The sequence below is a fragment of the Thamnophis sirtalis genome, unplaced genomic scaffold (assembly GCF_051295495.1).
Source record: "Thamnophis sirtalis isolate CommonGarterSnake01/CBP01778 unplaced genomic scaffold, rThaSir2_p1.2 scaffold_16, whole genome shotgun sequence".
Taxonomy (NCBI): Eukaryota; Metazoa; Chordata; class Lepidosauria; order Squamata; family Natricidae; genus Thamnophis; species Thamnophis sirtalis.
In genome coordinates, this window is record NW_028261396.1 from 1,332,506 (window position 1) to 1,347,217 (window position 14,712).

At 39.0% G+C, this 14,712-nt stretch overlaps 1 protein-coding gene across 4 annotated transcripts in view; it reads left to right on the forward strand.

Moving 5' to 3' along the window:
* Positions 1-14,712, forward strand: part of ROCK2 (Rho associated coiled-coil containing protein kinase 2) — a 127,493-nt gene that overhangs the window by 45,389 nt on the left and 67,392 nt on the right. For all 4 annotated transcript variants that reach the window (XM_087702739.1, XM_087702740.1, XM_087702741.1 and 1 more), the window contains exons 2-5: positions 6,080-6,161; positions 7,982-8,082; positions 11,117-11,254; positions 12,493-12,753. In XM_087702739.1, coding sequence (XP_087558865.1) covers positions 6,080-6,161; positions 7,982-8,082; positions 11,117-11,254; positions 12,493-12,753 — 582 coding nt within the window. The remainder of the gene's footprint in view (positions 1-6,079; positions 6,162-7,981; positions 8,083-11,116; positions 11,255-12,492; positions 12,754-14,712) is intronic.

The following is a 14,712-nucleotide window of genomic DNA, read 5'->3' on the forward strand; positions in this document are numbered from 1 at the left end:
GCCTATTAGTGGCTATTTTATTGTTGAATGTTACTGTAAACTGCCCTGAGTCTGTAAAAGGACAGATTCAAAGTATTTGATATATTTGAAGGTTGATTATTGATAGGCCGGTTTAAAACTAACTAACCAACCCCCAATACTTTAGCAGTTAAGGGTTCATCCTGGTACTGATTGTTTAACTGAGAATGTTGGCAAGAAAATAAGCTGGAGACCGAAATTTGCTGAATTTGTTTTGTAGTGTTGGTAGCATACTTCGTGTTATTTGTCATTTTGAGGATGTGCTGAATGGTTCCACCACAAAACCGCGGTAGACAAAAGCGCGCTCGACGAAAGCGCGTACGTGACGTCATCACAGCGCGACGAAAACATCGCGCTGTAATCGATAAATGTAAAATTAAAGCGAAAACCTTACCCTAACCCCCCCAAACCTAACCCTAACCCTAAACCTAACCCTTAACCTAAGCCTAAACCTAACCCTAAACCTAACCCTTAACCTAACGCTAACCCTTAACCTAACGCTAAACGTAACCCTAACGCTCTAAACCTAACCCTAACCCTAACCCTAAACCTAACCCTTACCTTTATGTGAATCCACTTGCTTTAATTTTATTTTTATTTCAATTTTTAATTTTTTTCGTCGCGCTGTGATGACGTCACTTACGCGCTTTCGTCGAACGCGCTTTTGTGGACCGCGGTTTTGACGGGTCACGGTGCTGATTTCCTCCCAAATTTCAACAGCATCAGGACTAAAATAGTTTTTTTTCCCTGTAAGTTGATTAGGCCATTGAAATAGGCTTTAATATAGTTATCAGATATTCAAGGTTTTGATCTCATACTGGTAATCTTTCTTGTAATAGATCTATCAATTTCTTCATGATTTAATTGCAAATGACTAACAGACGGGCTCTTGATATAGCACTCCAAATAGTTCGTGCATATATTCTATTAAACATCTTGTAAGATTGATTAGAATGAATTACTTTCTTTACAACAACAGCTCCAAAATATTGCAAAAATGAATGGAGGATATATTACATGACCATTTCAATTGTATGCTGTTGAAGAGCCAAGGTGGCGCAGTGGTTAAATGCAGCACTGCAGGCTACTGCTAGATCAGCAGGTCAGCGGTTCAAATCTCACCGGCTCAGGGTTGACTCAGCCTTCCATCCTTCCGAGGTGGGTAAAATGAGGACCCAGATTGTTGGGGGCAATATGCTGACTCTCTGTAAACCGCTTAGAGAGGCCTGAAAGGCCTATGAAGCGGTATATAAGTCTACTGCTGCTATTGCTGTTAGAATAGAATAGAATAGAATAGAATAGAATTTTATTATTTGTATGCCGCCCTTCTCCGGGAGGACTCAGGGCGGCGAACAATTCAAAAGGGGGAAAAGGGGAACATAAAAACGAAATACAAATAATAAAAATAGGCAACAGTCGCACAACCATACATGTCAAGAGGGGAGGGAACTCATCACCCCCAGGCCTGCCGGCAAAGCCAGGTTTTGACGGCTTTTCGGAAGGCCTGGAGAGAGGTGAGGGTCCGAATCCCTGCAGGGAGTTCATTCCAGAGGGCCGGAGCTGCCACAGAGAAGGCTCTCCCCCGGGTAATACCCAGGTGGCATTGGCTGGTAGATGGCACCCGGAGGAGGCCAACCCTGTGAGATCTAATGGGTCTGTGGGAGGTAATTGGCAGCAGGCGGTCTCTCAAGTACCCAGATCCAATACCACGAAGGGCTTTATAAGTTACGACTAACACCTTGAAGCTTGACTGATCGGTAACCAGTGCAGCTCGCGGAGGATAGGTGTAACGTGGGTGTACCGAGGTGCACCCACAATCGCTCGCGCGGCTGCATTCTGGACGAGTTGAAGTCTCCGAATACTCTTCAAGGGCTGCCCCATGTAGAGCGCATTGCAGTAGTTAGAATGTGGACTTCCTTGCTTTTTTCCCCTAATGATATTAATCAATTGTGAAGACTCACAAAATGGGAAATATAAATACAAGTGCAACATAAGCAGCAAATTAGAATGATGCATACATTTTGGAAATGTCCATGACTTTTAAATATTCTGTTTCTACAATTATTTGTTTGTGAGCAATTGTGTTCTATGATTGTAAGAGATTCTCATGCTCACTCTCAGCCGAGGTGGCGCAGTGGTTAAATGCAGCACTGCAGGCTACTTCAGCTGACTGCAGTTCTGCAGTCCGGCTGTTCAAATCTCACCGGCTCAGGGTTGACTCAGCCTTCCATCCTTCCGAGGTGGGTGAAATGAGGACCCGGATTGTTGTTGGGGGCGATATGCTGACTCTGTAAACCGCTTAGAGAGGGCTGAAAGCCCTATGAAGCGGTATATAAGTCTAACTGCTATTGCTATTGCTCTCTTGAGCATTCTTTTGTTACCTGTTAAGAGAATAGCCTCCTCACCCGTTTTCACAGGAGCTGAGTAGCTGAGTCCCTTTTAAAGTGGAAATCCAATTGCTGACATTTACGTCACTTTATCCTATTCTCTTTCAACATACTTTATTAACAAAACTCTGAATATCTTGCTCTTTCTGGAGGTGGAACTTGAAATTTTCTTTCATGGCGGCTCATTTGCGGGAAAGAAATGCAAGTATTAGAATGCGCAGTCTTGTAGGGGAGAGGTTTATAATGTTCCCAGGTATTCATTAAGTGTTTGGTTATGAGTGGAAATTTATATTAAAATAACTTGATAATATTTAAAATGCTTTTTAGTTGTTTGTTTTTGCTTTGAAAAACTAATATGGGTACCGAGGTGGCGCAATGGTTAGAGTGCAGCACTGCAGGCTACTTCAGCTGACTGCATTTCTGCAGTTCGGCTGTTCAAATCTCACCGGCTCAGGGTTGACTCAGCCTTCCATCCTTCCGAGGTGGGTAAAATGAGGACCTGGATTGTTGGGGGCAATATGCTGACTCTGTAAACCGCTTAGAGAGGGCTGAAAGCCCTATGAAGCGGTATATAAGTCTAACTGCTATTGCTATTGCTACTCTCCTGTTTCTGGAAAGTCGTACAAAATTTGCAAACTTCTGCGCAGAGTTTAGAACAGGGGTAGTCAACCTTTTTATACCTACCGCCCACTTTTGTATCTCTGTTAGTAGCAAAATTTTCTAACCGCCCACCGGTTCCACAGTAATTGTGATTTATAAAGTAGGGAAGTAACTTTATTTTATAAAATTTATAAAGCAGAGTTACAGCAAACCCTTACCGCCCACCATGAAAGCTGGAACGCCCACTAGTGGGCGGTAGGGACCAGGTTGACTACCACTGGTTTAGAATGATTGACTTGGTACTACTTAATTCCCTTTTTTGTGTGTTATACGTATCAGAGTAGTTAATGTATTTACCTGAGATTAGAAGAATATTTGTTACAGTTCATGATGAAGATGACAAATGGCATAACTAAAAATACTTTAATCGATTTATATTGCTTTTACTACTCTTCCCTCCCCCCCCCTACCTTTGGGTGTGCGAATCTGCTAGATATTTTGGAGGGGCGGGGTGTGGGGGGAATGTGGACTTTGTAATGAACAGCATGATTTCACATCCAGGTTTAAAAGGACTAGGGTCAACTTCCTGTTGCCTGAGTAGAGACATTGCACTGGTGACCTAGTGATAATTGTACCGTCAAAAAGGATCTTTATTTTTCCTTTGGGGAAGGGAAGTAGATCTAGAATGTAGTAAAGAAAGGTGTTCTCCTACAGAACAAGTTCTTGATAGGTGTTTGAGTGCCAGCACTGTTTGAATGATCCAGACATCATGGAGTGGCAGAAGGCTGTACTTTTGAGCCGAGGTGGCCCAGTGGTTAGGGTGCAGTACTGCAGGCCACTTCAGCTGACTGTTATCTGCAGTTCAGCGGTTCTAATCTCACTGGCTCAAGGTTGACTCAGCCTTCCATCCTTCCGAGGTGGGTGAAATGAGGACCCAGACTGTGCGGGCAATATATGCTGACTCTGTAAACCGCTTAGAGAGGGCTGAAAGCCCTATGAAGCGGTATATAAGTCTAACTGCTATTGCTATTGCTATTCTTTTTTTATTATTGATGCAAATGTTGGGAGTTGTTCGGGAGGCTTATAAAATGTACAGCTGAACAAAGCTTGAAAAGTGGCTGATAGTTTAGGTCAAAGTGAGAAGATTCAAAACGATGTAGACAGGCTTGAGCTGTGGCTTTGAAATAAATGGGATGGATTTTGAAGTTTTCCTAATCTGAAACAATCTCATTAACTAGGCGCAATGAAAACATAGCAGTAAATTTGTTGATTTATCCATTCATTCCATTTATGTGACTCACCACGTCCACAAGTGACTCTGGATAGTGAAAAAAATTTAAAAAAATAAAGTAAAATCAATTCAAAAATTCAAAAATTAAAATACATAGCACTGGAGAAAATATCATATATTATAATTACTATTTTTTTTTTTAAAAAAAAACCTCTAGGTTTCTACATACATTAGAAACCAGCCCCAGGTAAAGAGTCAGATCTTTAAGGACTTACAAAAATCCAGCAGTTATAGAGACTAATTTGATTCTGAACTCAACAACTACTGGAAGAAGGAAGAATTGCCTACTATTCAAGTGGATGTTAAAAGTAATAAACTTAGCAGAGATGGCTAAAATATCAGCATACCTTAAGGATCATTCAGATGAGAAATACAAGATGGAATGGAGAAGATGGACTGATTATATTCAAAACAAATATGGGACTAAGAAATTTCAGTTAGCTTATGAATGAATGAACAGGGAATGTTACAACTTATCTAAAGTTAGCTTTACAAAAGGGGAGTTAAAGTATAAGCGAAGGTATGATGCTAAAGTTAGTTAGTTTATTTTAGTGTATGATTGTTAAATGTTTATACCCTGTATTTGCTCTGGGAAGTTGGGGGGTAGTGTAGGGGCGGATGTGGGATTGGGGGGCAGGGAGGGAAGGGGAAAGGTATACTATTGTAAAACTATTAAAACTTTTCAATAAAAAACCCCAGCAGGGTCAACCTGATTTACAGCGGGACTAGAGTTTCTTAATTATAAACCTGAGTAAATCCCATTGAATGTTATAGGAATTGCTTCTTAGTAAAAATGACAGTATATCAGATGGCAATGAAAACAGATCCATCAACAGATTTGATTCCCAATTTCCATACAGTGCCCTTCAAAATCTGTGCCAGAATACATCAGAGCAGAGGTGGGTTCCTACCAGTTCGCACCTATTCGGTAGAACCGGTTCGTCAAATCTACCGAACCGGTTAGAAGAGGTTCCACCAGTGGACCCGGAAAGCAGGCCACACCTACAGAAGAGCTTCCAAAATTTTTTGAAACCCACCACTGCTAAAGGGTTAGGGGTGCAAGGATCTTGTAACTTGACAGCTTTAAGACTTGCATGCTTCCGTGCCAGAGTTCCTGAGCCAACGTGACTGAAGGAGGAATTCTGGGAGTTGAAGTCCACAAGTCTTAAAGCTGTCAGGTTTGAAGACCCCTAGTTTTTTTTTCTAAAGGGTTAGGGGTGCAAGGATCTTGTATCTTGACAGCTTTAAGACTTGCATGCTTCAATGCCAGAGTTTCTGAATAGCTACTTGGACCGACCTATGTACGAATTCATAATTTCATATCCGGTCACATGGGCGCCAAGCCACTCCCATCTGGTCACATGGGTGGCAAGCCACTCCCACAAAGGAGGCAACACCCACAGAGTAGGTTCGAACAATTTTTGAACCCATCACTGCACCAGAGGTAGTATTGAAAAGGTGCAGCAATAAAAATGATAAAAAATGTCTTCCCGTGCAAGCAGAAGTTGACTAATTTTGCTTTTTAATAGTCTAAAGTGTGTATAATACAAACTGTAGTAAGGGAAATGTAGAACATATAACTATGTAAAATATACCATAAGAAGATAAATTCCATCCTGAAAGATTTGTTCCTAAAATATGGATAAACATCATATTCAAATGGGAAGCTTGTGTGTTTGGAATCTCATGGTTCTATTTATGTTCAAATATTCATGGCATAAGGAAAGGTGTGATTTCTAAAATAATCTTCCTTTGTTTTTTCCCTTTTTTTCTTTTTTTCTAGGATGGTTTAAAGTCCTTAGTCCTTGATCTGGATTATCCAGCACTGAGGAAGAACAAAAACATAGACAATTTCCTTAACAGATGTAAGTTTTTTCTTATGTATAAATAACCCCCATGTAGATGAAGAATATTTTTATATGTATTTATAGCATTTTTATTTGCTTTATCCACATACGCTTGCCCCTCATTTCTAAAAGAGATTTGCTGTCACAATATTATGATAATGGACTCTGGCAAGAGTAATTTAATATCATATATTCTGGAACTCTGAAACTACATAGTTAGTTCTCGACAAAATGGGAGAACCAGTTGGTATGGTGGTGAAAGGTATTACTCTAGAAATCAGGAGGTTGTGAGTTCTGGCCTTCCCTCGGGCACAAAGCCAGCTGGGTGACTTTGGGGCATCAAACACATTCAGCTCTGAAAAACAGGCAGTGACAAACCACTTTTGAAAGATTATCTTGCCAAGAAAGCTGCATGGATTCGTCCAGGCGGTTGCCAGGAGTCAGGACTAACTTGATGTAATGTAATATGATTGCACATGTATACTGTCTTCTCTTATTTTTTCTTTAAAACTAAGATATGTTAAATATATTGATATGGAAGCATAAATACTATCAACATAGATTGGAGTTTGCTCAGAAGTTGAAATACACCAATGAGAGGAAGAGTGGGAAACAGAAGGGAGAAGAAAGATGGGAAGAGAGGGATAGGAGAGAGGGTAAGAGGGGGAAGATGAGGAGGATAAGGAGGAGTGGAATGAAGAGAGATGAGAAGGAGAAAGGAAGGGGAAGTAGAGTAGGAAAGGATGATGGAAGGAAGAAAGGAGGTAGGAGAGAGGCAGAAGAAAGAGGTGTATGGAGAGCAGAAGAGCTAATAATGGATTTTTATCTTTCTGGGCGTTGACAACAAGAGGAACTGATGTAATTACTACTTAATACAATAGGATACTGGCTATGTATAGTATACATGTGATTGTATGTTATGAAAATGGAAAATAAAAAAGTATATTTCAAAAAATATATATACAAGAATTAAAAAAAAGACTAACTTGAAGCGTCTTCCTCTGTGTGTAGAGAGATCTAAAATAGCATGATTTGATTCAAAGGGTCAGTGATCAAAAAGTTAAAATATGATATTTTAAGGTACTTTAACATTTCTTATAATTAAATTTCATAGTTAAAAGTATTCCTGATTATGGTGGGTAAAGTTAGCAACTAATGCCGTTTTAACGAAAATGGCTTTATTTTGTTTTGCTATTTATGTAGACAGGTAGTCCTTGACTTCTAACCATTCATTTAATGACCATTCAGAGTTACAACAGCACAGAAAACAGTGACATGACCCAATTTTCATGCTTATGACTATTGCAGCATTCTCACACGCCATATGATCAAACTTGGGGTGCTTGGCAATTGGCATATATTTACGATAGTTGCAGCATCTGGGATTGTCATTTGCAACTTTCTGAGGGAGCTTCTAAGTCAATGCGGAAGCCAGATTCGTTTAACAACCACAGGATTCACTTAACAACTACACAATTCACGCAACAATCCTGTCAAAAAAAGGTGGCAAAATGTGGCATGACTTACTTAATAACTGTCTTGCTTGCAAAATAAATTTTGGGGTCAATTATGGTCATGAGTTGAGGAATACCTGTGTTTATGGATTTAAGGCCTGCTTTTTCTTATTTTACAAAGACAATACTTTGCACTGTACTTTTTAAAAGGATCTGTTTTCTTTGTGCATTGCCCTGAAAATACAACCTGACATTGCAGATTAAATGGTCTATGCCATTCGTAATTACTAGTCTTAAATTTCTGTATTGTTAGTGGCTTAATGTGTATTATCCTTGGCGGATATTATTTTAATAGCACAAATATTTTTCTTTAAACTTTTTCAGATGAAAAAATTGTACGAAAAATGCGTGATCTTCAAATGAAAGTGGAAGATTATGATGTTGTTAAAGTGATTGGAAGAGGAGCATTTGGTGTGGTACAGCTGGTAAGAACTTAATATCAACATAAAACAATTGGGTTTCCATTAATTCTCTTAAGAATAATGTCTTTCTTTATGGCCACACTCCTTCGTATTAACTTGCCTCAAGTATCTTAGGTTAGTGAGTAATCTCAGAATAATTTAAAGTTAATGCATACATAAAGTAAATTAAACCATAGGCAAATATAAATAATGTGATTTGAAGCAGAAGTACATATTAATTTACACTGATAAGCATGAACTAATTATGGATTACCAGTGCGTTAATAGAAAGTTTGTGAAGATTACAAAATAGTGAATGACCATTTTTTTAAAAAGAAAAAAAATAGATAATTAGATAGGCATATAAAAGAAAGTATGACTTTATGCAGCGCATTGACATGGAATCAGTTACAAAATTTAATGATGATGAACAACCTTGCTATATTGGATAAATTGTGGGATGATGAGGGAATTAGTGGCCTGTTGCCATGATTGCATATTATCTCCAGTAATGGAAGCATTTGTTTATTATTCCAGTTATGAGAGTGTATTGGTGTGTTTGTCTGTTTCTGTTTTGTGGTTCCTGCTGGCATTTTGTTGGTTATTATGGAAAAACACTGTTGGACAATAGAGATTTGTGGTCAAATTCAACAAGGCCGTTTTATATTTTTATGTAGAAGATTGGCAAATCAGCCTGTAATTATTAGGCATACTGTGTTTCCCCGAAAATAAGACAGGGTCTTATTTTCTTTTGACCCCTGAAATAAGCACTTGGCCTTATTCTCAGGGCGGTATTATTTTTGAGGTGCAGGAGGCCGCTTAACCTCGGCCCATGATCCAGAGAGGGCTGCAAGTTCCATCTCTGTTTCTGGTACATTCTTACCAGCCCTAGCATCGCTGGGCCTGCTACTCTTTTTGCGGCTGCCACTAAGAGAAGGGGCATGGTAGCTAGGGTTTGTGGGAGCGGCCTCTGCGAGGCGGTTCCACGTGGATGGCAGGTGCATGTGGGACATGTTCCTCCACCTGGAGGAGGGCCTTCTCTGTGGCTGCTCCGGCCCTCTGGAACGAGCTCCCCGTGGAGATTCGGACCCTCACCACCCTTCCGGCTTTCCGCAAAGCCATTAAGACCTGGCTGTTCCGACAGGCCTGGGGCTGATGAGTTCCTGTCCCCGCTCGAATGGTGTGCCTGTTGAGTTGTTTTTAAAAATTGTGGTATTGTTTGTCTATGTCTTTTTTTCCCTTTTTGTATCCCCTATCCCCCCCCCCCCTTGACTTGGGTTGTGAGCCGCCCTGAGTCCCTTCTGGGAAAAGGGCGGCATAAAATATAATCAATTCAATTCAATCCCCCCCCTTTTCCTCCAGGAAATGGTGGGGACTAGCTGCACATGCAGTAAAATATTTAGGGGAGGGCTTATTTTCAGGGGAAACGGTAACATATTTTTAAAAAGATTTTTATTAATAAACATACAAAATACACACATGCAAAAATTAGACATACACCACATTTACACAATACAATACAAACAGGATCTTCCTGTTCTTTCTAATAGCAATTATCAATCGATACCGCTCACCTTATATTATTTCCCCTTCTATTGTATTTCATTTGGATTTCACCATTCTTAACCCTCTTATTTTACTCGTAACTATTATTTTTTGAGTTTTGTTATATTCCTTCATTGATTTTTGTTTCTTTCCTCCATCCACCTATACCGTTTATCCCATATCTGGTAGAATTCTGATTCTTCTTTTCCCTGGATTTCTTTTGTTAGTTTGTCCGTTTCTGCACAGTCCATAACCTTTCTTATTATTTCATCTTCGCTTGGGATTAATTTGTTTTTCCATTTCTGGGCAAAGGCAATCCTTGCCGCCGTAATTATATGTAGTATTAAATACTGGATTTCTTTTTTGTATTTCGCAGATATTATTCCTAATAAAAAAAACTTCAGGTTTCCATTCTATTTTAACCCCTGTTATTGCCTCCAGCCAATTTTTGATCCTTTTCCAAAACATTTTAGCCTCCTCACAGGTCCACCATAAATGGTAATTATGTTCTGTGTATTGATTCACATTTCCAACATTTTGGGGAGGTATTTAGGGTAACAGATTTTTGAGACATGAATACTACACACTTATTGCCAGAATTCTTTAGAATGAAGCACGGGTTTTATCATTGGTTTGAAAGATGCGTATGTATTGAAGCTGTTTTGCGGCTTTAATTTAATCAGTCCATAGTAAAGAGCCAAATTCTGACTATTAACATCAGAAGTATTTCTGTTCTAAAGATGGTGCTAACACAGTTGCTGTTGCTTTGGAATTATAAACATGTATATACCTTGATTCCCTGAAAATAAGGATAATAAGCCCAATCAGGCTTTTGAGCGCATGCGCTAAAATAAGCCCTCCTCAAAAAATATTGCAACACAGCAGCAGCCATGAGGTGACCACGCTCGCTGCCTCCTGCACCTCAAAAATAATAAGACCTCCCCCAAAATAAGGCCAAGCACTTATTTCAGTGGTCAAAAGAAAATAAGACCCTGTCTTATTTTCGGGGAAACATGATGCAATATGGACAAGTGTGAAACATTTCAATGATTGTATAATAAACGGCTTGAAGAATGGGCTTTTTTCTAGAATGTCTTTTTGTCTCTTTCTAATCTTTTCTGCTTAAGGAGGGATGGAAGGAATTACCACAAAAGCAATTTTTGTTTCTGTGCCAATTGGATGCTAGATCTGTCCTCAACTCCTTGTTGATGGAACCACCACTGATTGTCCCATCATGGACAATTATTTTGTTTTGCAATAACTACTTTTTAAAAATAAAGACGGTGTGTGTATGTGGCTGACCATCCTGTAAATTTCCTTTGGCTGTTGATTTAATCACATTTTCTTTCTAAGAGTTTCACCCTTCAGATTTCTGGTCTTTTAATTCTATTTCTTGAAGACTACTGCTTTTCAGCATTCAGCTAAGTTTAGACTATTGTTCTTTGGTATTTATTATTGGTTCTCCATATCCAACTTTCTATATTATTTAAATCCTGCTATTTTTTTTTAACAGGTTCGCCATAAAATAACGCAGAAAGCGTATGCCATGAAGCTGCTAAGTAAATTTGAGATGTTAAAAAGGTCAGATTCAGCTTTCTTCTGGGAAGAGAGAGATATAATGGCCTTTGCCAATAGTCCATGGGTAGTTCAGGTATGGATATTTCTTGTGTACAAAGTTCCATGGTAATTTAAGGGAAATATAAATAAATGGGGGAAATTATAAATATGTGAGATAGCAATTTTAATGTTTTGATATCTGATGGGTTTAGAATTTGATATAAATATATAGTAACCTGCTCATATAATTCCTTGATTTAAGATACACACATTTCTATGCACTGTTAGTTTTTGAAAGACAGTCCTTCCATTAGTTTACCCAAGTCCTAGGATTTAAGAATTTCCTACCCATTCGAAAATCATACCAAGGGGATTTATAGTAGCCCATGAAGTAAAGTGACATTTTTACTTAGAAAAGGAGAAAATAAGTCTTGGAATTAACATTTTAACAGTTTTGCTATTAACAAGACTCTTGTATTACAACATAACACCGAAAGCTGTAATTATAATATGGATTCTTATCTAACAATTCTCTAAATGGCTGTCACTTTCCATCCTAGCCAATTATAGTTGTAGTTATTGCTTCATATAGAGGGAAAAAGCTTATCGATAATGCTATACTTAAAAACACACATGGCACATTAAAAACTTTATTTTATTGATGGTAAACTAAATTATTCTGGAACTCATAAAGTCTTACAACAGTGGGCATACCTTATTAAAAGTGTGCTTTAGAGACTTAAAAGGGAAAAGTTTAAAATCCAGTATTTTTGCTGAGTGTTTAACATGTTGGCAGTCTTTAGAACTGTTCTTTCTTCCTGCATGGCCTGTTTAACCTTAGGCCTATCGGCATATCTTAAAGATCACTTAAATGAGAGATATAAACGAAACTGGAAAAAACGGATTGACTATATACAAAATAAATATGGGACCAAGAAATTCCAGTTAGCCTATGCTTAAGATCAGAAATGATTTAAATTGTTTAAAGTTGGTTCAGCAAGAAGAAGCTAAGGTCAATGTAGAATGTTATTATTATTTTTTTTATTATTATTATTTTTCTCAATAGATTTTAGACTGTGTTTGTTAGAAATCCATACCGTGTATGGGTTCTGGGAAGTTGGGGGGGGGGAAGGAGGAGGGGGGTTGGGGGAGGGGGTGGAGGGAGGGAGGGGTATATATTAGGCTAGACAAGAATTTGGTGGTAAACTAGAATTATTTTGATATACAAGAAATTGTACTTCGATGTCTTACTGATTGAGGAATGATGAAATGTTTGCCTTAAAAGAAATAAAACTTTTGAAACAGAAGAACTGTTCTTTCTTTTGGAAACAGCTTTTTAGTGCCTTTCAAGATGACCGATATCTATACATGGTAATGGAATACATGCCAGGTGGTGATCTTGTCAACCTCATGAGCAATTATGATGTGCCTGAGAAGTGGGCCAAATTTTACACAGCTGAAGTGGTCCTTGCTCTCGATGCAATTCATTCCATGGGAATGATACACAGAGATGTGAAACCTGATAATATGCTTTTGGATAAATACGGACACCTGAAGTTGGCAGATTTTGGTACTTGTATGAAAATGGATGACGTAAGTATCTGGGTCATCGTGTCTGTTTCAAAACCAGCGTGTACAATCCAAAGAGCCTCACTGTTATTGGGCAGCATACGAATATTAGGGAAAGGGTTTTAATTATGCCATGGTTAATATTGATATAGTGCGGTGGCTGAGATACTTAACTGTGAAGATTTGTGATTCAGTGCTTGCTATTGTAATAAATTAACCTGGTTTTTTGAACCAAGCTACTGTCTTTCAGTTGTTGCCTTTTAACTTGAACATTGGGCACTATCTAATGAAATTCAATGGTGAAAAGAGTAAGGTTCTACATTTAGGCAAGAAAAACGAAATGCACAGGTACCGTATAGGTGGTACCTTGCTCAACAGTAGTAACTGTGAAAGGGATCTTGGAGTCCTAGTGGACAACCATTTAAATATGAGCCAGCGGTGTGCAGCAGCTGCCAAAAAAGCCAACACAGTTCTAGGCAGTATAAACAGAGGGATAGAATCAAGATCCCGTGAAGTGTTAATACCACTTTATAAGGCCTTGGTAAGGCCACACTTGTAATACTGCATTCAGTTTTGGTTGCCATGATGTAGAAAAGATGTGGAGACTCTAGAAAGAGTGCAGAAGAAGAGCAACAAAGATGTTTAGGGGACTGGAGACTAAAACATACGAAGAACAGTTGCAGGAACTGGGTATGTCTAGTTTAATGAAAAGAAAGACTAGGGGAGACATGATAGCAGTGTTCCAATATCTCAGGGGTTGCCACAAAGAAGAGGGAGTCAAACTATTCTCCAAGGCACCTGAGGGTGGAAAAAGAAGCAGTGGGTGGAAACTAATCAAGGAGAGAAGCAACTTAGAACTGAGGAGAAATTTCCTGACCGTGAGAACAATTAATCAGTGGAACAGAAGTTGCCTCCAGAAGTTGTGAATGCCCCAACACTGGAAGTCTTTAAGAAGGTGTTGGATAGCCATTTGTCTGAAATGGTATAGGGTTTCTTGCCTAGGCAGGGGGTTGGACTAGAAGACCTCCAAGGTCCCTTCCAACTCTGCTATTGTACTGTATTGTATTATTGTATCTGTACTATGTAGCATTAAACTTCTCGATGTTAAAATTATACTTTTCTACTGCTTGAGTGTGTCTCTATCACATTAAGTATTTTTGGTATTGGTTTTTGCTCAGTGGAATTATTTGCTTGCTTGTTTTGTTTGTAACATTGAGGTTGAACTGCTGCTTAAGGAGCCGAGGTGGCGCAGTGGTTAGAGTGCTGTACTGCTAGTTCGGCAGTTCAGCTGTTCAAATCTCACCGGCTCAGGGTTGACTCAGCCTTCCATCCTTCCGAGGTGGGTAAAATGAGGACCCGGATTGTTGTTGGGGGCAATATGCTGACTCTGTAAACCGCTTAGAGAGGGCTGAAAGCCCTATGAAGCGGTATATAAGTCTAACTGCTATTGCTATTTGGGATATCATGTTGTACTACAAATCGATTCAGTCTCACACCTACTCTCAAGAGAGAGAGGAAAATGTAAAGTCTATTATAATGTAATAGTCTATTTTGAAAACTAAAAGAGAACTGAAGTTGAGAAGTTAGGTCATAGTTCTGTGGTTCAGGTTTATAAAACCTGAAAGCCAGTTTGGTCTAGCGGTGAAGGCTAAAAACCGGCAGACGGTGAATTCTGCTTTAGGCATGAAAAACTAGCTGGAGGAATTTGGTCCACTCACTCACTCTCAGCCCAGCGCATCTTCCAGGTTTGTTTTTGTGGGGAGAATAGGGGGAGGAAGAAGTATTGTTCCTTGCCTTAAAGTTATTTACAAAAAACATTAAAGACAAGATTACAAAATCTAAAAAAGTAAAAGTAATACGGACGCAACCCTAATCTGTTTAAGAAAGGCAGAGAACGTGGTTGCTGTGCTCTAGTATAACGTCCTGTACAAGTTCTAACTTCGTTACGCTGTCAATGCTGGTTGTAAGGAAAAGTTTATCAAA